Source organism: Falco punctatus (assembly GCF_963210335.1).
Source record: "Falco punctatus genome assembly, chromosome: 10".
Lineage (NCBI taxonomy): Eukaryota > Metazoa > Chordata > Aves > Falconiformes > Falconidae > Falco > Falco punctatus.
This window is the reverse complement of record NC_137590.1, coordinates 25,667,578-25,692,883: the sequence shown is the minus strand read 5'-3', so window position 1 is coordinate 25,692,883 and position 25,306 is coordinate 25,667,578. Positions and strand designations below refer to the sequence as shown.

Here is a 25,306-nt window from a genome sequence, read left to right as displayed (position 1 = left end):
GTTGCCATGTTTCCTTTGCAGCCTTAATGCACTTTACTAAAAATTTTCCTAACTCAAGACTGGTTAGCAAGGAGAAACATTTAAGAGGTATATTCTAAAATGAAATCAAATGCTACTTTATAGCAGACACCCAATTGGAGGGTAAGCCGCTAAGTGCCCTAGAAACACTTAGGGCAGACTTTTTGCATTGCTAAAGATGGAACTTACCGTGGTAATCCTTGTATAATGGATTGGTTTCTCTCTCAGAGCCAATAAATGATTCAAGACCAACTACGATATCTGACAAGTTTGTTACACGTTCCATAATTGCTTTATTCTGTAAGACATGGAAACAAAATACACATCCTATGTGATGAAAAATGTAATTAATGTTCATAGAGTAAGCCCTGGTCTTCTCAATGACAAACTGTGGGGAAAAAATAGGTCATCAATACTTAGAAATTACATTAGAGGGCTTTTTTCTTAAAAAAAAAAAAAAAAAAAAAAGACTTGAAATTTCTGTCTGAAGAAAATATACATTTGACAAGCAGAAACTATAAAAGGGCTAACTCAGAACTAAATATTCTCCTACATCTTCACAACACATGCATTTGCTCACATCAGAGATATTTACAAGCTATGTGGCAGTTAAGCACCTCTCACTGACTTCTACTATGAGTCAGGTGCCCAGCTTTTGTTTGTGTTCTGAAAACCTTGTTTTTTAATATACTTAGGCATATCACCTCTAATATTTTGAGCAAGCACAACCCACACAATTATTCACTTTGGTTATCAAACAACATGGAAAAGCAAAGCATTTTCTCTGGTATTTTTCTTTCTAAAAGTTCCTCTCTACACAACATATAAATTTGAAGCTTCAAATTGCACATTTATGACTTATAAGTGACGCCTTATGTCTTGTGCAGCAAGGTACTGTCATGTGCCTTAAATAAGCTGTTTTCTGCACAGTTTACTTAATTTTATATAGCAGAAGGCAACTTTCAAAGGTTACAACAGCCATCTTCAGAGGTAACAGGATAAAATGTTCTTAAATGCTTTGATGATGCTAGTATTTAATGAGAAAAAAAAAAGAGACAAATAATTGCTAAAAAGCAAAATATTTCTTTTAGATAAGTAGTTATCTTAAAAGCTGTCTGGACAGCTGGTATACTCTTGTTCTTGGCTGTAGGTAGCTATACAAATCGCACCTTCAGGGGTATCCAGACCAATCACCTCAGAACACCCATTCCAAGTATGAAGAATTAGCTCCGTAGCTCCAAGTTATAGCTTTGTACTTTTTAATAATTTTAAATAATTTTTTGTACATTCTGCATTTCTTTCATAAACTATACAACTGACACTTACTATTAAAAGTCAAGTTAAATACTGGTAAACTATTTGATAACAACAACAACTTATGAAGTAATCAGGAGCAGAGAGAAGAGAAACATTCCTAGATATGTTAGAACTAAGTCTATGCATTGTACTGACATACAGGTTTATTAAAACAGTGATCAATACACTAACTGCTTTCATGAAACCACATTTAAATAATAGCGTATTTCCTAGCCACAGGGAAGCCTATGAAGCAGATGTAAAAGGTGAACATTTCCTACTCCCATCAAAGAATAATCTGAATTCTGCTTTTTGACCACTATATAAAGTAACTGTGGTCTGTCCTGCACAGCCCAATCTGCTCAGGTTACAAGGCCTAAATTCACCGATCCCATGGCACCTTTACATCCCCTCCCCTCCCCATCTTATGGGCCAGATGGCATTAAATCCTGGGGACTGGTCTCTTTTCAAAGCCGCCACTTGAGCACAGGCCAAAATGATCTATCCCCATGGAATCAGGGAACTTCAATTTTACCTACAAAGTCTAATGATGGATAATAATAAAATAGTGTTGCACTACAGAATTTCCTTTTTGAGGAATAACGTAAGCGATTGGAGAGAAAAGAACACTGCCTACATATCAATCCCTAAACTTTGTTACTGTATCCACCCCCAAAATGCTAATATTCTCCCCTGAAATATTAAAACTGACTTGCAAATTATTTGCCTTTCCAGGAAGAGAGACAGTATGCTATGTTTTAATGAAAACTTTTGGTCATATTATTCTACAGGGTCAATCACATAAAGATGGTATAAATATAAATCTGAAGTAGCCAGTGACCTCTATAAATCCACAGACCAGAAATTTACATATTTTGCCAGTTCTTCAGCAGGCTGCTGAATGTTATTTGTATAAGCAAGAGATACAAAATTGTAACATAAATAAACACTGATGTTTTCTGGAAGCCAACCTAAATTCTTGGTATAGAATAAATACACTATCATTTGAATAAACCTTTGCTGTCCCTTAACATTTTTGCTTGCTGGTTTTGATAAAAATGGGTTACAAAAACTTTGGGTAGAAAGATGCTCAACCATCAGCACAGTATCCTCATCATTAACAGTCCTGCAAATCGTAAGAATAGCATCTTTCCTATTTGGTCTTAATTTTGGAAAGATTAAAGTGATAGCTAGCAATTCAGTATTTGCTTAATGACACATCAATGTGTTGGTTTCAGCTCTTCTGAACAGGTTTGCTTTCTTAAAATCTAGTCTGTTTGCCCATGTTGATTTTGTTTTTGTTTTTAAAGTGTGTCAAAATATTCTCCTGGCTTAATGCAGTGTATCTTGGGAAATATTTTGCACAGTGAATTGCCACACCAAACAGACATTTGCTTATGTAGCATTGTTGCCATAGATCTGTATCTATCATGTATTTTCTAGTTTGCAGTGTTCAGCACATTAATGTCCAATCAAAGCTGACGTCAGCACACAGATAGTTGTGATGTATGGCATACTGACATAAACACACAAATCATGTTGCCCCATCTGGGCTTGAAAATTTAACAGAGCTCCAGATCTTCCTCCAGCCCCATACAAATCTACCTCCTGCTTCTGGCATAAACTTGGCAGCTCTGGAGGTGAGCCAGGACATGGTTAGGAGGGAAGCCAGGAATGGGGAGGTTCAGGGAAAGAGTTTGTTGGCAGCTAGAAGAGGTATTGTTTTAAATTACACTAAAAAATAATAACAAAAAACCACCCAACCCAGTCCTGGAAAGTTTTCAGTCTTGCTAGATGTACTGCAGTTTTTCTAAATTAGTTAGTTCAGCCAAAATGTAATTATTCTAACAACATGGTAGCAACCCTGTTGTGCTGGCTGGGCTGGGCATCCATTCTATATCTTACTTTGTGCTCACTGTTTTAGACAGACATTTTCTTTTAAGCACAAACTTGCAATATTTGGGCTTAACAAAAGTGTACTTTCAAAACAATGTCTCAAGAAAATCCATGTAGCTAGCTGGGTATGTAAATGGGAACTATACATATGGGTTTAACTAGTTTTTGGGAAGGGCAATTACGGAAAAAGATTGCTTTGTCCTACTAATTTATTTGCAGAATTTACATAGTTTGAGTAATTATTTGTGCATGTTTAAAAATACTTATTTACAAATAGAGCAGTTCAAAATATATCATCTCCTGTGTCTGAGTATAAAGCGTTCTACCAACACAAATATATGTATAGCCTGTATACTCAAACATACATACTGAAATTAATGCTGTCTGTGTGTTTCTACTGGATTGAGTTCTTAATGTACCACAATTTTACCATTACTACTATTAATCAAATCAATCTTGGTTCATCTGGATTCCATATTAGGAAAAATATCTATCTTTTCTACTCTGCTTTAATTTCTAGTTCTCCTCTGATTTCCTGTCAAAATTTTTCTAACACACAGGGATATGTCCTCCCATTTTTATTTTGTCGATTTCTAAACATATTAAAAACCTCACAAAATGTATGCAATAAAAATATTTAAATACTCAGTCCTTGTGCTGCATTAAGTAAAGAAAAGTCAAAGAATGGAAAATTTTCTCAGAATGCCTTCCATGTTTCTACATACTACATATAAACAATCTCAAAATTTAAAAGGAAAATAAGAGACTCATGTCAAAGATCTATAATGAGATCCAACTAGCACTTGTATAAATACATTAAACTTTTGAGTCACATGGGCTTTATATATTTGCATTTGTATTTTGATCAATGCATTGACATCATTTTAATACCAATTTACATACTGAAAATAAGGTATTTTAAGACTATGCCTATTTTCAAAGAGGCCTGTATTTTGATAGAGGGCTATATTTGACTTCTGTACCTTTACATTCAGGTAATCTAATCACATCCCTGATTTTATTTTAAAACATTTAATTAAGTTAATACATTGAATCCTAAAATGAGTTTCATTACCTAAAAACCTACTTACAAACTTACAACTACTAGCACTGGGACAAAGTCCAGTTTAAATGGTGAGTTGCATACATTCCATGTGACAGCACAGAATTTAAAGATGCATTCAGTCACTCCCCCCCAAGACCAGGTAAAACTATAATTGTGGGCAACAGCTCGTGGTGTTACCAACAGGTGAGTCCAGTAACCTGAACACTTCATTTGAAAGAAGGTCTCAACAATAAAGAGCAAACAAGCAAGTTCACGCAAAGTAATATGAACCTTATAAACTTAAAGCAAATTTTGGTGCGTGAACTTTCAAAAAAAGCTCATAAATCAGTTGTGCCTTTTTTTTGTTTCCGTTGCATTCTGTCATAAAGCCGAAGTAAGCTTAGCACTATAGCACAGGCAGCCACATTGGGGTATAATGTAACACTTGCGGGTTATTCAATAGATGAAATAATTCTTGATATTTTCAGAGAGATTATCACACAATGATGTGGTAATGATTTCACAATATAGAAATATTTACCGTTTTTCATTACTACTTAATCTTCAAAGGATTTTAAATGAAAAGATAAATTATAAAGAACATGGCTTAAATATTTATCACCACTTGTTAATTAGGTACTGCTCAGAAAATCACAGAATTACCCATGCCTTTTGTTTTGGTAAAAGAAGTTAGGTATTGGGCCCTTGTACTATTATTATAGAGAGATACAGTTTGTGCACTTTTTCATTAGTCACAAATCCTGAAAATAAAAGATTAATAACTGCTCTGTCAAAAACTACTATATCAATAATTAACAAAGACTGTAAAGTATAAAATTCTATACTTATAGTCTGACTCCATGTTGACTAGCTCTGTTCTCAGTGCTTGCACACACCAAATCTACTAACTGAACTTTGAATTTAGGCTAAAATGAATGTACACTCAGACCAGTGGAATTTAAGATGAGCAACACTACATTAACAATGATTGGTACGTAGAAATCTGCACCAATATCACAAGAAAACTGAATAGAAGCGTGATGTCTTTGCTGGCTAAAACATCCTAGAAATATACTTCAAGGATTTTCTACAAGTCACAATGCCTTCAGTGATGAGATACCCACATTTATGGATTCTGACTGATTGAACATCTTTTACCTTCGAAGAACCTTACTGACTGTAATAAAACTTAAGTATAAATATCCATTGATATGGCTGAAATTCCAAGCATTGATTCTGGTTATATACACATGTTAGCTAATATCAAGAAATTAATAGTATCTGAATATTTTTATACAAGTTACAGAAGCAAAGAATGGACACGTAGTGAAGACATGAGCAGATAAATTAGATGCAACGTACCCGTAAAAATGGGAAGGGAGTAACAAAGCATCTGTTGGCCAATATGCTACACAATATATTAACTCCAGATTTTGGTTGTTCTTTTAAAGTTGCTTTTAATAATGTTTGTCCTGATAGTCTACATAAACTCCAGAGTCTTTTAACTGTGAAACTAGTATTTTTGTTTCTTAAAAGCTCAAAACATCATTTGAGCCATGGTTTCCTTATCTTACACCTAAAACACTGTCACTGCTATAGGAACTCTGCAATGTTATTATCAAATATATCAGATGAAGGCGGATGACACAGTATTCAATTAAAAAATTCTGGATAAATTTTCAGGAAAAATCATCAGCCAGAAAATAAAAACTAAATATCACACACTAAAAAAAATAAATATCTTTGAATCTTCACTGAAGATGGATTACCTGGACTTGTCTATTACTTAAACTATAAAAGAATCCAATGTCAGCAAACCTTGGCATCCTACAAAATAAAAAGTATGTCTGCTTCGCCATTGGAGGGAAGACCTAAAGGCCAACAGTGAAATAAGTGATGACTCAATACAGATAAAACAAGCAAGTCAATAACAGTTGCTGCTGTGGCCTACAAAAACGAGAGTGAGAACAAAAACTAAAGAAAGTTTAAATCAAACTTTCCATCTATTGATCTCGAAGTGCTTTACAAAAGACAGGCAAGTGTTGCATTCCTCATTTACAAGTCACGTAACAAGCACAAAGATGTCATGTGAGTTGTCCAAAGTCACAAGCCAGTCAACAGTGAGCTGGGAACCGAAGTCGGCCTTTCGTTGAAGCCCTGTCTACCCCCTTTGCTTAAGGCTTAGTTTAGGAGGCTGCATCTATGGCTTTGGGGTACCAGGAAAATATCTGGTGATATCAAGATGGTGTGGGAGTCAAAGAAAGCTGGGTGCTGCAAATCCTGTTATTATCTGGCTGAAAGAGGTGACAGATGTACAGGGTATTAAAAGGGTGACACTTTCTGAGCTGAATCCCTGTTCAGTGCTTTTCTCTTCTGACTATTTCTTTAGCATTCAGTAGCTGAAGGGACACGTGACTATGAATGGTTGGTTCTGGGGTGTGGGGCTCTTGCATGAGTCCTGCTGCAGTAGGTAGATGAAATAAGTCTGATCAGGTCCTTCTCCAGTGAAGAGTGAGGAGCTGGGAAGAAACTAGTACAAGATCTGGGCTGAGATGAGCCCAGCATCTCCCCTGAACACCACGTGGTCCTTATTAATGAGATTGTCTCATTGTTATAAAATAATGTATCTGGAAAATTCTATGTTATTATTTGTCTTTAAGTATCACAAAAATAAAATGACGATTTGAACAGATTTGGTTTAAGAATTAAACACATGTAATATTAATGCTAGAAGTTGGTCACAGTGTCTTATAAAATACAGATGCAAAATAGACTGAAAGAATGAGTCATATTACAAAAGAGACATAACAAAACTGCTGAAATTTATGTATTTGAGACCTACTGGCTTAACTAAAATCCTATGACTCCATTGGGGATTATTCATTATAAGAAAAATGTTTAGGAGTTTCTTTTGTTGCCATTTTGCCTGAAAAAAAATGTCATTGCAGTTTGTGTACCAATTCAGAAAGGCTAACTATTGCTGCAACTTTCATTCTTTAAACAGCAAATTGCATTTTATTCACAGGTGACCAAAAAGATCCTCCACTATTTTTTCAATTAATAGTACGCAAATATCAAAAGGAACATCTAACTGGCGTTGGTAATCAAGTGGCAAGATTATGAAATATAAAATCATTTAAAAAACTAATCCCTTATTCAGTACAAAATTATAGGCTGTCATCAGGAGCAGGCTGGCAAAGCTGGGTCCAGATGGGAAACTGGCTGGGCAATAAGAAGAGGTAGGGTGGAAATGATGGGTAGGCTGGAAACGATGGGAACCTAAGGAAAGACATGACTGCTCCCTCTGCTGGCAAGGTTCTCACCTGCTTTAATTTTTAACTAATGAGTAGGCATTTCTTTAATTATTTAGGATCTAGCCAATAAATAATGCAGTATGTTCCTTCCTCAGTCTGTTGCTGTGTGTTTGCACATTTTTGAACTTATGGTGCCCTATTTCACTAGAATAATTTGCCACAGAATTAAGGCTCAGATGGATATCTAATGGTAGAGTTACTGGCTTTATATTTTAATTGTTCATAAAATGAAAGGCAAGATTAAGCTTTTTAAACTTGAAAATATTCTATTTTACAAAGTATACACATTTCATGTTTAATTTAAATATTTTGTAATATTACGATAAATTGCTCATCATACTGTAACAAGAACCCTTTTATGTAGCAGTAAGATACTATAAAATGAAACATTTTGCAGTACAAACATACAAATTACACGTCATACCAAAAAAGTGCCATTCTTCCATGAGTAAAATTCATGACCAGCGAATTCAGCGATAATGTTTGTATTAAAACTTAATTAAAAGACGAAGATAAGTCATTCATTACTTGATTTGTGATATAAATTAATAGCTGCAGTAAGAACATTTAGAAAAAATCTGTTCTAGGATTTTGGCCTACAACCAGAAGCTCCCAGAACAGGAGGGATCAGCTTTTTTTGCCCACTGTTCTCATCTGAATCCTGGCTGAAAAGCTACTCCAGCTCCCAGCTTTCCAGAAGGCTCCATCCCAGGAATCCTCGCCTGCCATTTGGTTTGCTGATTTTAATCTCACAGGACTTTCTTACAGTGGCTCCACTATGCTGAACTGGCACTTGCTCCTAGAAGTGAGTTATTATTAAACTTGTAGGTCAATTGTGGCACTAACAACTCTTTGGAAGCTTTCAGCCACGGTGTACAATTTACTGGTCTAATTAAATATTAATTCTAAGTGTTACATTCTGTGGCTAAGAGCTTTTATTTTCCATCATCAGCCTGGAAGAGAAAGAGGTTACAAGGCTAATTTAATCTTCTTTTTTTTCCCTAGCATTAAAGCTTAACTACACAGGCACAAAAACATCATTAAAGATGCAGTATTCCTTTTTATTATGATTATATTGTAATTAATAGAGCAGGTCTAAACAAAAAGATGTAAAATTACATTCTGAAATTTCAAGGTTTTTAAACAACACCAAAAGTTCATATAAAAATGTTTCTAAGCTAACACTGCACAGAAATTCAATATTCAGCTACATGAAATTCATTTAAGATGGGAAATACATATGCAATAATTTAAATATAAAATAATTTTACACAAAATTATTGTTCTTTGTTCTGAAATACAACAGACAACAGATAAAACCCATATTTAATGCTAGATTCACAGGGCATTTTTTTCAACTACTTGTACTTATCTGAAAAAAATGGTATTGCTTCAGAAAAACAATACCACCTTCCGTTTTATAACAGAATTACTGGCTTAAAGCAGATAACTACTTTGTCCTGCATTATTTAAAGTCACTCTTCTAATCTTTACTTATCAGTGTCCAAATGGGCTCAATACATGAGCCTCTTCCCTTCTGCTTCCATAACAGTTGTGTCCATGTCTGGACACTGGGCATTATATTAACTACTTAGTCCAGTAGCCAAAAGATTCCATATGCTTGAACAGATGACTATCTCCATACTGTGATGGGATATTTAACTGTTTAGGTCTAATATTGCAGTTGAAAGATTTAGTTCTACATCTTACCTAATTCTTTAAAGTTTTCCTAGGCGTATTTTCAGATTATATACATAAAATGTAAAATAAAATTGTGATGTTGCACATACTTATTAACTTGTAAAGTTTAATGTATTAGTTTGAGAAAAGTGACTTTTTTGATTAAAAGATAGTGTGTTGATGAGACGGTGGTAAAGTTGTATATATAGAATGTCCTTCTAAAAAGTAAAAATTATTAAAATGAGAAGGCTTTCCTGAGCATGCAATTTTAACATACAATGTGACTGTTCGTCATAATACAGCTAACTCAATTAACACGTGGGTACAAAAATATGCTTCAGATGTATATTGTATTTGTTTTTGAAATGGGGTGTTGTTACCAAATCAGAAGTGGCAGAGCTGGAATACAGCCTGTTGGCAGCCATAAACTTTATGAAACAACAATTTTTTTTCTATTTCTTCTGCAACTTGATTAGCAAACACTATCAACAACACTAATAGAAATTGAAAAAAATACTACCCCACAATTTAAATTTTAAATTGTATACTTCTGTGACCTTTCTACTTGGTCATAATTTTTAAAATGACTTTATGAATGTCTAGAATATCCAAACCAGAGTATTCGTATCTGAAAACTATGTGGATAAGCCAAGAATTCCTGTCATAAACTCATGACTCTCAATATTTCTTTGTATGGTTGTTATGGTGTATTTCTCACATACAACAAAAAGCAACATACAACATTAAAAGGCAAGTAAAAAACCCTCAATACAGAAAAACATGAAGACCATTTCATATTTGTAGCTCCTATTTTGCAGAGAATTTCAAAAGCTTGCTTAACTATGACACAGAAACTACATGACATTTTACCTCAATATAAATTTGTGTGCAGTGGCTACCTCATCAAATACATTTGAAGGATATTCAGCATTTTACACTTGTGAACTCTCAGAAGTTAAGAGTTCTAAGGCAGGCAATCACTCTTAGCTCTTGTCATAGGAATAAAGATTTCAAACTGTGAGAAATTCACAAGCTATAGGAGTTCACATCTTATAATCCTATATTAGCAATGGATTCTAAGGCATTCTATTGCTTGACTTCGAGTTTAGCTGCTAAATTACTCAGTGTGAACACAAAAGGCTATGGATGTGAAAAGGTTTGTTTCTGAATTTTTCTACACTGAAACATACAGTAACTTATGCACTTCAGTGAATTCAAAGCATCAAAACATTAATATTGTAGGAAATTAATTTTTTAACGTACTGGATGAAATAATGAAAATACCTTGCTAAACAGAACTTCAGACTCTGAGGACAGGTTCTGTAACAAAACAAGACTTATTCATACTGACTTTTCATTAGTCAATTAATTTCCCTTGGTACACGCTGACTAATATGGTTGTTAGTCCTCACCAGTAATAGGGCTTCAAGTTCAAAATAAACAATGGTTTTAACAGAAGTGTTACACTTTCTCCTAGTGAAAATAATAATCTACTCAATAAAGTATTACTTAAGTGATACAAAATTGGGAGGAACAGGGACAGAATTACAAACATTATTTAGTATTTTGGGGTAAAGATGTTTTTGGATTTATCAATGATTTCTAGTAATTAAAGAAAAAGAAAAAATACAATAGGAAAATATTTTAAATTATAATTTAGAGCTTTTGGAAGTATAAATCAGTGTGACATGAAAGTCCTTTAAGTCACACTCCTGTAGCACAAGATTTTTTTTTTTTTTTTAAATTAGGTATCAAAATGCATGGATTATCAACATACAGAAAAAGAGTCCTTAATTGTTTTTGTACATTTGTTTTCGACATAAGGAAATAATATTCCTTAATTTTGGAAAGCGTAAAAAGAAATGAAATCCCCCTTCAGTCCGCCCTCCTTGATCAATGCTAGATTTTTAAAATGGAAGTAATTTTCCCTTTTCAAATGCACCATCTGATTTCATAGGCACAATCCGTTTTCAGGAAGTGGTAGAAAGACTTGAAAAATAACCTTCCATCAACTATTTTAATCATACTTGTAAGTATCTCAATATTTATTACCTGACAGTATAAGAGTATGCTCAATCAGTAGAAAATATCAATCAAGTAAAACTTGTCACACATCATCTGAATAAAATTCATAATTGGATAAGTTTTTAGTGTCATTTTCTTGAAATCCTCTTCCAGAATAATGTCCTATTTTTGTGGTTGAAAAAAGAGAATTTTATTTTTCCTTCATGCACTGTTTGCACTAGAATTTTCATCAATAAAACACAAGGAATGTGTTCTTTAGTGGACTACAATTTCTTCAAATTACTCTGAAAAAACCCTGTAGACAACCAGATTTTCTGTAAATTTGTGTCTTTTATCACAATATAGCCTCACAGAAGACTGTGAAGACATTCAGTGTCCCATCAAACTGGGTGAATGAGCATCATCTTTGGATAGACGCAATTCAAAGTTATCAAATCCAAGACAATGAATAGCTAGAATAATGAAAGAGCCACATTGGTGGATGTGTACCACAGAGGGAAAAGCATCAAGAAAAAAATCACTGTCTAATGTTCAGTAGTCATCAAAGAGACAAAGCAGACATTAGAATGTAGGAAATGTGAACAATCATAGCATGATTGTGTTATGTTACTGTAATAAAGTAAAATATGATTAAAAGAAAAGTGACTGTTTAAAAACAGATAAATGAGGCAGCATAAGAAAAAATACAAAACAATCAGAATACAGAAAAGATAAAATAGGCAGCCTCATCTTATTGTCTCATCAGTCAAGAACAAAGATATAATTTATGGAAAGTAAAGGCAAAATCAAACTTTCTGAAAAAGAAATAAACCAGGTAGATTTAATTTGTGGAACTCCCAGTCACTTGTGAGGTATTTGGCAAAATATATTAAAGAAAAAAATCTCAATATATATATATATATAAAAATATATATATATTCCACATATATATATATGCATTATTCATACACTACATATAAAAATATAACTAGTCTGGGTTGGAAAGACATTGTCCTTATTGAAAATCAGTACTACCAACTGTACGTTTTATTTCTTCACTGGAGTAACTAGTACTGGGGGCTGACAAAGGCAAGATGCGGTATGAGTCACTACTAAAAATCTAGTTTCTCAAGAGAAAGCAGGTAAAAAAGAAACTATTTTTCTGCATATGTAATGCAGGAAAAAACTTGATTAAAATGTGATTTTGAACTCACATTTACCTTCATGGAAATTATTCATGTGAAGAATTTACGTGTAGACTGCTTAATACAGTTGGGAGGCAAAAGTTAACAGAAAATACAGAAATAGTAGTTCAGGGAACAAATGTGGAATTTAGCACATCTTCAGAAAAAAGTGTGCATTTTCTGTGCCTTCAGTGTATTGACTAAGATTCAACAGAGAAAGCATATGCTAGAACTTACTCTGATCAAATTAAATATATATAGAGAAATGCACTTGGAAAAAAAAATCCCCTTCTCTTATTCTTTCAGAAAGAAAAGATATTTTCTTTACTTTTTTAATCCAGCAAGGAACCTCAGCAACAGAATGGTGAGTAGCTGGGTTGTGAGAATGTGAGCAGCTGCTGTTATTATAACTAAAGGTCTGCCTACGGCTTGAGCCTGAGAGACCACATGTTCGGCTGTCCTCTCATCTTGCCATCCTCACCAATTAACTATTAACATGGAGGGCTGTACACATGCTCTCAGGGGCTCTTTAACAGGCTTCTTGGAGAGTGGAACAACTACACAGCAGGGCTCTGGGAACTGAGTAATGTGGGGTATAAGGAACCCTCAGCAGCTTTGCTCCTCCTAATGACAGTTTTCCCCATAGTTTAGTGCTTAAAGAAGGATACATGAAATCTAACAATTTCAAAAAAAAATAATTAACGGTCTCATTTGTTTAAGGCTACTAAGCAAAGATTCTGGAAATAATATCTCTTTCTGTTTAACTCAAAATACTCTAGCACTTACTGTAAAACAATTTGGTTAAAATCTAAAAATCAGTTATTTAAAAAATGAGATATAATTTCAATCCTAACTCCATGGGAATTGATTTATATGGAATTTATAAACATAAACCCCAAATCAACTAAGTTTACAACAAACAAAAAACTTTGCCCTTCAGTTTGTTTCTCAGAGATGTTTCTGGACTTCTCTAAAATCTGATCATACCTTTTACTGACATAATATATATATAAAAAAAGACTACAATGAAACCAATTGTATGTCCCAATTATGGACAGGTAATTCCAATGCGTAAAAAGAAGGATGCTTATTTTACATTCACAAATTCTATTCATTGCATTAAATTCTAATGTCAATCTTTTTGAAGGCAAACTGCCCTCTAATATTTAAAAACAGCAAAGTAAGGAGATGGAGGTTTGTACTGCAAGAGGAATATTCATACACTTTTGACTGCAATGGTAAAAATAGAAAATTGTTTTGTTTCTTTATTTTTGAAGCAGAAAGTGCATCAGGGTATCTAGATAAAAAACATTTGCAGGTATTCAAACACCTTTACAAAATGCAATACTCAAGTGAGAGTCATGTACTTACCTAAGACAGGATTTAATCTAATGATAAACTCATCTTCTATGAAAACATTTTGCATAATATGAGGTTTTATCCAGTACTTTTTTACTATAATCAAATCAAATGAATATCTAAAATTATAGGTTCTCTGTTCATTGTGAATTATAATTTTGCTTTTGTAAGTTACATTACCACTTGCAGAAAAAAAAAGACTATCTGCATTTTTCCTTTTGCTAAAAAAGTTTATTTCCAGAAGACACATTTAAGTCTCCATATAGCCTCAGTGCTGTTAGCAGCTTCTGATTTTGCAGTTGGGAAAATTACTCTGATACCATAACTGGTTTGCTCCTCGTTCCAATACAAGGGGATATTTGAATTAAAGAGTAAACCAGTATCTTGCAGTTCCTGGCACACATCATCATAACATCACACATCATCATAATGAGCATGACAGATTAAGACAGTGGACTGAAATGTCTGGAATCAAAACTCTAAACAGTGTCCTGAAGGCTGTGGAAAAGTATGTAGGGATGTTGTAAAAGAAATAAATTAAGAAGAGATTACTAGCACGATTCTGTTTTTTTTATAGTTTCTGAAATTTTGTTAGTTTTTCAAAAAAGACTAAGACCCACATAAAGCATAATTGTCTTAAGATGGTTTTACACTTAGGTCTTTGTAGATTTTGCAGCATGATTGTCCCACACAAGTACAGAAACACTACAGTGAAGTTATGTTTAACTTTGCTGTTTGAACAAAAAGTTTTCAAAATGTCCAGATTTGCATGTATTTTCTTACCATGAATTTTAAATTTTTGCTAACTGATGTGTCAGCTATGAAATGTAGCAAAGACAGCATTCCTACCTGGATAAGGTGAGCAGGCACTGTGATGATGCAGGCTGACAAAGATTTTCTGAGGAGGCCACGGAGAACATACAGAAATTTTGTAAGGCTATGAATATCTTCAGGAGTATCACTGCTACAGATGTCATCACCCCACAACATGGAACCCAGACTCTGAATTCCTATCCGCAAAATATTCTTTTGTTTTTTCTATTGAAAAGAAAAGCACCACTTGTTATTTTTTAAACTTTAAGAGGAAAATGGCATGCAACGTATTTTAAAACTACAATTTATATAATTCATGTCCATAATAATTACGTATTTTATGTAATCATAGCTTAATCTCAGATGATCTTATAAAAATTACAAATGGAATGACATTTTTTTCACTGACTGGGTATCATGCTATGTCAGATAAACAAGCACAATGTAAGAGACAGCATGGAAATACTGAAAACTACTAATCTGCATTTTGCAACCCGCTAAATGTATGTATATTCTAACACAAAAGGCAGTAATACTAGGATTTTTCATGTCCTTTCTTTTCTCCATCACTGCCTTGAAAACCATGCAAAAAAAATAGATCTTTTCTCTCAGCTTTAAACTGGTCTGCTGGAAGGGGCTGAGTGTAATCAAATACAACTTTTGCCTCTATTTTCAACTTTCTGCTGTGTTACTTTCATAACCTGACTATTCTGTTTGCTTCAGCTTCACTTTTTCTGCTACTTCTAAATGAACAAGGTCATTTGTGGCCTACCAATGCATGGCCCTTTCACTGTTTTAGAAGTCTGTAAGTATCATCTACATTCCTGTCAACTCCTTCCAACTAACGAAAGAAGGTTTACCCACAGCTATGGAGAAACAGTCTCTGATGGAGGCATCAGCAGATTGTCTCTTAAGGACTACATCTTTCTGAAAGTCCTTGACATGAGTGTTTCTAGATCTGCTTTAGTTAGCTACCGGGTACTAGAATCTAAGCTGTTTTGACATGTAAAATCCTAAACAGCCTTGTGTGTTACCTAGCTAAAGTGTTTGCTGCCCTGCAGAATGCTGGCAGAAGAGCATCCAGCCGTGGCAGTGGCTGATAAAGCTCTTTTCTGAAGGGGCAGATTCTGAAGCCAGAGTGGTAATTTGTTTATGCAAAGTAAAATGTCATCTCTCATGATGACAGATCTTATTTCTGCTTATTTGATTGACCCTTCCTGGTGATCTTTAAGAAGTATTTTAGGTATATTTACTATCAGCTGAGAGAGAGACAATAAGCACCCTTGTTGAAAGACTTCCTGTACAAGGTGATCAAAGATACATTTCTAGAGTTCAGGGTTCATACTTAAAGGTCAGCTTTATATATATATATATCTACATACTAGTTTAGCTAGACAAAAGTTTCCAGGTACTTTTCATTACAGTAAAATGCTTTGATAAACTGTAGATAGTCATCTCTACCAGCTGGAATGAACAGTAACTCTCAAGCACAAAACACTGCGCAGCTGCTCTGGAAATCCAGATGAAAGGTTTTGCCAAGACAAGAGGCTACTTTTATAAATACTTCTTTCTCCATATTGGGTAGACAGAGCCCAAGTTGTGATACACAGTTAGTACCACATGGCTCTGCATTTATCCAACCCCTGTGGGTTACACAGTGAGATGACCTGCCAATTCGCTTACAATCTTTGTGAAAGTGGCATGTTTTAACTCTGGCAGATTCTTTAGTCTCCAGCTTTGCAGGCTTTTAGGCTTTACTTATGTAAAGTTAACTTTTTACGCTACAGTATGAAGATCTGGATAATAGTACAGGGTAATACGACACAACCTGACTTCTCTGTATATTTGTTAGGTTTGGATGTTCTAAATTTTAAAGAACAGGAAAAATATTAGCTAGTCTAATATTCTTTAGTGACTTCTAAACAGAGCAGATTCATGCATTTCTTGATGTGTGTTTAAGTATTAGTACTAAATCAGGCATTTAAGAAAACTATTTTATCAAGATATAATGGATATGACCATGCAGAGAAAGTGTTCTGGTATTTCAAAATTTCAAAGCAACATACATAAAACTTACAGAAACTTTTCTAATGAGAAAACAATATATTTTTTTTAATGAAAAACGTCCACAAGAACAAACAGAGAAAAAACTGTATCAGTGTATCAGTTTTCTTATTGGATAAAGGATGACAAATGCTTGTTTCACAATATTAAATCATAAGAATTGTAAAAGATAAAGCTGTTCAAACACCAGAGGATATCAGATGTATTTATTTTGGCTGGCCAGTAACAGAATTTCTACCAGTATAATTCGGTCAGGCCCACAAGGCCCTGACAAATGGCTTATTCCATGACTGAAATATATAGAAAGTGTTAAGTCTAATATTCTGTAATAAGCCTGCAGTAAAGAGTAGGATAAAAAAAATTTATATATCACTACATCTTTTATACTTTCATTAGTTTGGAAGTTAGGGGTTTTTTTTACCTTTTGCATATAATTTGTAACAATGTTTGCTTTGGCAGCAAGAATTCTGATTAAGAAGAATTAAAAAGCCAACAAAAAACCAATCCTTCCCAACTTCCAGGGTAATAAAGTCACCCAACTTGAACTCCAAAGTATACCAAAGAAATGTTAAGGAAATATAGTTGCCTATGAAAGTTCTGTTGCCAAACATGAAAACCCCATATTCTGAAACAAAAAAGTGCTGTTCTGTACAACTTAAACCATGCTCTAATTATAAAGGACTCATGCTCAATGATCAGCAGCAAAGAGTTACTCTGAGGTTTCTGAAAGGATGTAAAACACACTCGTATTTCTAGGTTATAGATCATTCAGACCTTACATTTGCAAACAGATCTTGGCAAAGATGTTCTGGTCAGCGTGAACAAACAGGTAATGCTTTGATTAACTTCAACCACACTTTTTGGTAGCCTAATACCTCAAACCAGAATTATTGTCCTAAGGCACACAAAGTCATGCAGGACAGTCAAGTATCAATCTATGTGGGCCAATAGCAAATGGTCCCATCAAAATAATGTTAACTAATCATACTAGGTCCTAGAGATGCTTGACCAATTTTTCAGAGGTCTACTAAACCTCTAAAAGTAGTTTTCACTAATTTTGCTAACTGTGTTAAACCTCTGTCAGCTGGGGTGAGTCACATTCTGATCATTTTTCTCCAGACCCCTCATCACATACTCGTAAAAAGGAGTAGTAAGTCTAAGTATCATTGGGATACTAATGTGAAAGTAGCCAAAAATATCTGAAAGTTTTAACAGTCAAGTTAAACTTTTCCTTTGAATCCAGATTCAACAAGGAACACATTTCTAGACCTCAACAGTCTAGAGATTTTGGAAGGATTATACTTCACAGTACACAGAATTCAGAATTAGTGGCATCAACTTCTGTCATTCACAGACAGTGACTAACTGATCTACTTAAAGTCGGTAAGTAAATCTCTTGAAAGTTCAGTACCTCCCTGCTACATTTTGGTTCTTGCAGTTTTCTCTGAACCTCATGAAAGCCACTGCCAATAGGACCTACCCAAAATGGAAAGCATTATTTGGGAGAGATGAGCATACATGCACATACTTCTCAGAAGCTTGTATTATTATTACATACAGGAAAGGACACAGGTCCAGAAGAATACAAGCTGGTCCTTACTCTACAGTCTTCACATCTGGCTTCTAAAAAAGTACTCTTGAAGGCTTAGTAAATACAAGGGGATATGGAGTAGCAGAGAGGTTAATTTATCAGAGATTTGGATGATAAAAGGTTACAAGGCATGTTCTGGGCCATAACTACATTCAACTCTGGACGTAATTTTTAAGAAGTGTGTATTACATGTTGCTTCTAAATGTATGTAACTTGAGTGTACAAAGAAGGATGATGCATGGGGAAAAGAGGAATCTTAAAAGAAAGTAACAGAAACTAATCCAGGAAATCATATGCATTATCTCCCTTGAAACAGAAACAACTACACAAGTGCTAATGGATTTCTAGATGGATAAACTGGCCTGAAAAAAGACTCTTTTTCTAACTTTTAAAGCTTCACCTCAGAAACTTATATATGTCATTTAGCAAACATATACTGAGTTGAAGTTCTGGTTTTGCTTTATTAACACTACCAAGACATTCTGAAACAATGAACAAGTACAGAAAATAACTATCCATATCTTTAATTTTTCCCTGCTTGCAAGGAACCCCCCAAAATACCAACCTTAATTTTCTTTTACATGTAAAAAAAATATTCAGGAATATACAAAGAAAAATAAGAAACACCAGCCTAATCTCTTCAGTAGGAGGTTGTTTGCTGGCTGAAGGCTGGCAGGGTGTTTGTTTCTCTCAGCGCTGCTCCTTGCAGCCAGCAAGCTCTCGGGCTTCCACAGGACCTGTCACCGTGCGGGAGGAGCATCCCTGTGCACGGTGCCTTACCGTAGGATGACATGCCTGTTGCCATGGCTACCACAGCAAGTGGGGAGAGGTGCCTGTCAGGGACCAATATACTTCTCTAGACTGGCACTGCCACCAAAGGGAAGGCAAGCTCTCCCATAAATCTCAGCAGACTAAACACCAAACACAAATAACCTAAATTTACACACAAGTGTTCTGCGCAGGTAACATTGCTAAAACATACTCTTAGACACAAAAAATATACACTCCAACATTATCTCCCCTGCAAAAACGATTTCTAAGATATTCAACTGGTAATAGTACACAGTCTCATATTATATTCTCTGAGGCTCTCCAGCACCTATACTAATTAACTGCTAACACCATAACATTTCCGTCATACAACAATAAAGATAACCACCTATCAATTAAACATATATATATATATATAATATATTAGTTTAGTTCCATCTACTCCAAGGGACTCGCATATTACTGAATATGACAAAGAATAATACATAGGGCACTGTTCAAATTAGAAAAGGGCTTCCTGCCTATATTGTTATGCTTAAAATGTTTCTGATTACCCACAGTATGATTTATGAAGAGTACAGAAATCTTCAGAAGTCCTGTACGCTGTTTTGCTTTGTAAGTTGAAAAAGCATTCTTATTTCTTTACTTGTGTTTCAATGCTCACTATATAAAGATGCACACCATTTGATTCATTAAAAAATTCACTCCAGTTAAGCCAATGGTGAAAAAATCTGGAAGTTTAAGATTTAATGTTCAGTCACAAAAGTCTTGAACACATTATTGCTAGAGCAACTTTGGAAAAAAATACTGTAAGGGAAAATGTGTTTTCCTTAATTAGATTATATTTGACAATCCATTTATTAGCTAATTGCACATAATATGCATTTTATTGATGCTGGCTTACAGTTTTTTTCTCGCACAGTCTGTGTATCTGTAACAGGTAAAAACTCCAAATGCACATTAAAATATGAACCCCACTATTTGCTTGTTCACTTTAGCAATGATTAGAAACAGCTTGGTCCTTGTCACTTTTTCCAAGACCTCCTTGTGCCACCCTTGAAAATTCAGAAAACAACATTAGTTACAGGATTACAGAAGAGTATGAGGGACTTCAGTACCTGGGGATCAGAGCCATCAAACCCTTCCTGGTAAATGATCCTCTGAATGGACTGAAGCAGCCTTGTGTAAGCACTGTTCATATTACTGTTGGTAAGAAGAAATAGTTTAGTAACACATTTTAATACTCTCCTATATATGTTTCTAACAGCTGTATTAAAAATAAATAAAAGTAGACACAGCTTTCAGTTTGGAAGGGTCATATAGAAAAAAAGTGTCGTAGAAATAAAAAGCCAAGCATCTTTGAATAAAGTTGACATTATAAGCAGTTGTGATTGCTTCATGCCAACTAGTTCAGTGCTCAGACATTTAGTGAAAGCTAAAATCTCTAGGGATTAAGATAACTTAATTATGTCAGGCTCACTTACATCTAGAAGATTAATGATTTAACGTATCAACTTAAAAGTTGAAACCAGCACACTACTAATCTTCTATAACTGACAAAGATCTACCCAATTGTTATTCCAAGTATACCTAATCAATGCCCTGATGGACACAGTTGACTTTCTATTACTGCAAACTTTCATACATACAACTGCTATGATAATCAAAACCAACAAAAGACAAAAAAAGACAACATTTTCACAATTAAAAAGTTCACATAGCTGATTTTGTTTTTTAGTATTTTTTTCTGATACCACACCAGAGCATAAGATACATCCTGCTACGCTATTTTGTATCCATAGAGGTGTTATTACTGCTTCATTTGCAAGACAGCAGAATTGTGAGGTAGAATCTATTTTATGTATTATTTAGAAAATACAACAAAATAAAAATAAAAAAAGAGCAGCAAACCAGTGGCTAAAAATGGATTTAAGAAGACTTAAAACCAAATGAAAGTTCAGCAAATTGTTTTGTCGAAGTCTTAGAAGATCCAGTTCCTGCATGTCCAAAGCATTTCTTCAGATATGCTCGTGCTCTCCAGTCTGCAGGCTAACGCATACAAAGGATGGAAAGTCCTAATCTTTACTTTAAAAAAGCAAGCCAGTTGTTCACTTCTGAAGAACATATACTGTTCTCTTAAATCTCATAGAACATACTGCCTTGTGTGTCTGGACTTGATGTAGATTCCTCACTGCAGCTGCGAGTTTAAGTCGTTCTATCTTTTCTAGCTTTGGCATTTCCTTCCAGTCTTACTAATTACCATCATGCATTCCGGATTCAAATCTTTTTGTGTACTTCAGAAATATGGCAGATTGTTTCAAAAAATTTGCCTCTAAAAATATTCTTACTTGCTCCACTCATTTTATATGCCTGGTCTAATAACAGCCCTGGTTGAAAGGGACCTTGAAAGATCACCTGGTCCAGACATGAATGAAGCTATTCCCATTACTTCAGTAAGAGTCAGAAATATTATCCAAATGTATTTTAGTAATGAATGCCTAAATAAACCCAAATAAATTTGCTTTCATACATTTGCACATACAACAACTTTTCTGAGCAGCACTTGAGTTACAAACCTGTCTTTTCTACCATTGGTTTAACTCAGAATTCTATATTTCTTTCAAGAAAACAGTGTCAACCCTAACCCAATCCCCTCAATGATATATTTAAGTTATAAACATCTACAATTAAAAATCATATAGTCATAATAAAGTTGAGTTTTGCAATACTCAATGTCAGAAAACATTAAGAGATTACCTTTCTCAGATAGGAATAAAAGGGAAAGCTTCCAAATTAAACTCCATTTATTTGTTTTCAGATTTCGTGCCCTAGAAGGCTACTGGTTAAACTGATGTACCTTCATAATTTAATACTATGAAATTCACAGCTGAAAACAACTGGCAACGTGACATATAATGTGTAAAGTCTGGCTTGCTATACAAAAAAAAGCATCTCAAACAAATGAAGGAGTAAATTTTGCTTATGAAGTCAATTACTTTCCTAGCATTTAGTTGCAAAAGGAATGGCTGTGTAAAATGTTATAACTATACTGTCTAGCAGGTGGCAGTTTACAGGGCAGGTGGAGGGGAAGAGGGCTTTAGCCTCCATGCTAACCAAAATGTCTTCTCTTTCCATGTCCTCACATTACTGCAACACACACCCCACCCTTGTTGCTTGCACAGTGCTGCAATTTCTCCCCAGTTTTGCCAGAGCTGCAGAGAATTTGCAACATTTCACAATAACCAGAAGCATTCGTGTATCCTTTTGGATATCCCTTTGTCCTTTTGCAAAAGATAGAAACTGCTGCTCACCAATATTAGGAAGGAGTTTGCAACTATCGTATAGCCACAGCCACCGGAACACAGTATGTGCAATAAGAAAAGATGACTGCGGTCTTTGTTACCACACACTAGCATTTTCAAGCTTGTGTATCTACCACTTTGCTTATGAGTATTACCATGCTATCTACAGGGATGCCAGAGAATATACTACAATCACAACACTTTTCAATTCCTGATTTATTACTAACTTGCTTTTAGAAGTTAGGGGATAAAAAATATAAAATACCTAAAGCATTAGCAGAATTAAACAGTCCCAAAGTTAAAACAAGCAAATAAAAGAGATCTCTAATTAATCCATCAGAAAAAGATTTGCAGCAAAGAAAGAATTAAAGCAAATAATGTGATGTATATAGATTTTTTTAAAACCTAAAAATAGCTGCTCTTCTACTTCTTGCTAAAGTATTAATGGTTTATTTGAATCTGAACCATGCTGTGTAAATAAATATTGTGAAAACAGTATTTCTAAAACCAAGTTGCATTACCCTTCTGGCAATGTTTGTCATAATATTTAAGGAAGGAAATAAGGTATTTCTTATTTTCTAATTTCTAGTCTTTTTTTTTTGGCTTTGTTACTAACCACCATTTAATTCTGATAATGAGTTTAAACAATTCCTTCTTTACTCTTTTTTTTTTTTGTTTAGCAATTTAGTAATGGATAAAGCAGGAGCTGGCAAGAAGGTATCCTGGTTACAATGGAGCCTCTGACTTCTCTGTTGATAGTTTCTAAGCAGTTAAAAAAGGTTAAGTTATCAAGGGTATGACAAATAGCCTTGTTATGTATAAGGAGACCCCATTAGGGAAGACAGTCAAACCTGTTCTAAATTTATCAGTAAATCTAGACTCTAGATAAACGTGTTCTTTTTCAAAAAAAGTAAAACTTGCGGTAAAACTTAAAAGTATTATTGAAAAACTAGTTCCCTTGTTTATCAAACTTTCTCTTCTGGTAATTGCAACTGAACAATAAGGATAGAAGTAGAGGAGTAAAAAGTAAACTTTTTCTGTGATGCACGGAGTTATCACAGAGGATATTTCTGTCTTCCTGTTAAGTACCAGCATTAGCAATGCAATGAAAAGGACACCAGAATATCCTAGCAACAGCAACAGGAAAACAGTGCTGTCAACTGCACAACCTCATTGACCTGGTCCTAGCATTAGGGCCAGGACATAACTGCCCTTCCCTAACATAAAAAATAATGAGATGAGGAGAAGGTTTATGCCTTCTTTTGGCACCGAACAGCTAGTCCCATTTACTGCTTCCTTTAGAACAGATATCCCAATCTGTTTTGAATTAATGCTTATCATGGGGCAATGGACTTCTATCTGTCTTGAGTGGTTATCCAAAAGGGGACCCTGTAACCTAATTTAGCCATCAGGTACCAGAACTACAGGAAGAAGAGCAAACACAGTACTCCTCATCTCCGCCCCTCAAAAAGCAGATACACATCCATGCATACAAAAACACAGGAAAGATAAGAAAGATTGATCCAAAAGGTGAACAAATCATGCACATAACCTCCAAATCTGATCTTTAATTGCAAAATAAAAGGCCACTCAATAACTTAGTTCTGCCTAATCAGTCGAAGAATCTCCTTTCTTTGCAAGTCCATAAAGAAGCCAAGTGCTTGTATGGATAGGAAGAGCGACATGTGTATAGACATACATGATTTCTAAAAATGACCAAGAGTTTCTGGCCCAAATGAAGCCTTTATATCTCTGATCCCACAAGGAAAGCACTTTAATTACCTTGCAATAGACATTAGCTACAATTATGGAGACAGTTCACTCACTGAAGAACAGTTTAAATAAAATATGTTCCTTAATGTGACGCCAGAGAATTAGGAGCACCAAGATGATTTGGTGAGGGGTCTACAGAACAAACCTTATGAGGAGCAGCTGCGGGAACTGGGGTTATTTAGTCTGGAGAAAAGGAGGCTGCGGAGAGACCTTAACACTTTCTATAACTACCTGAAGGAAGGCTGTAGCAAACTGGGTGTTGGTCTCTTTTCCCAAGTAACAAGTGATAGGTCAAGAGGAAATGGCCCTAAGTTGCATCAGGGGTGGTTTAGATTGGATATTAGGAAAAATTTGTTGACCAAAAGGTTGTCAAGCACAGGAACCGGCTGCCCAGGGAAGTGGTTGAGTCACCATCCCTGGAGGTTTTTAAAAGCCATGTAGATGTGGCACACAGGGACAGGGTTTAGTGGTGGACTTGGCAGTGCCAGGTTAACAGCTGGACCTAATGATCTTAAAGGTCCTTCCCAACCTAAACAATTCTATGAGTTGGTTCTTTTTACAAATATATGGCTCTTATGACACAAAACATTATGAGAAAGGACCTTGCTTATTAAAAGAAGCAGCACTGGTTTTCCAACAATTGTAAAATATATGCTCGCTATACTCACTGTTCCTGTTAGAGGCATATTAGCTATACAGGAAAACGTGGTACATTACTTTCTTGTATATTTTCTGCTTTAACTGCATGATCTGTTTTTTGCTGTTACATCCCTGAGTGGTGAAAGGAAAGGAGTGCAAAGGATAGTTTTGTTGCCCACCCCTTCCGAAAGAAGGGTGGGGGAAGAAAACAGTTCCAAATGTCAAGGAGGAAAAATGAAACCTAAGACCTCCAAAGCTAGTCACCCACTACTTGAAAAAGAAAGGGAAAAGTAAGACTAGTCAACAAGCTGAATGCTAGGTGCATCTAACAAGTTAGAGATTAAGTACATTCTTTGAGGAACATTGATTACATACAAAAGTAGCAGGTCTCTATCAGGAAAACCCAAAAAGGACAATAATGAGGGAATGCCTTATTCATATCAGCACTATGATAATTTAATCAAAAAGGTGCAATAAAACATATATATATATATTGAGCATCTAAAATCTTTTTTTACAATTACCAGCTCATCATGGCAGGATATATAGCTTATGAC

At 34.8% G+C, this 25,306-nt stretch overlaps 1 protein-coding gene across 1 annotated transcript in view; it reads right to left on the bottom strand.

Moving 5' to 3' along the window:
• ELP4 (elongator acetyltransferase complex subunit 4) overlaps positions 1-25,306 on the bottom strand; it is a 154,629-nt gene that overhangs the window by 88,241 nt on the left and 41,082 nt on the right. Inside the window, exons 6-8 of the mRNA XM_080405878.1 lie at positions 20,154-20,238; positions 14,646-14,834; positions 208-316 (exon numbers count right to left, since the gene is read on the bottom strand). Of these exons, the coding sequence (XP_080262004.1) occupies positions 208-316; positions 14,646-14,834; positions 20,154-20,238 (383 nt within the window). The remainder of the gene's footprint in view (positions 1-207; positions 317-14,645; positions 14,835-20,153; positions 20,239-25,306) is intronic.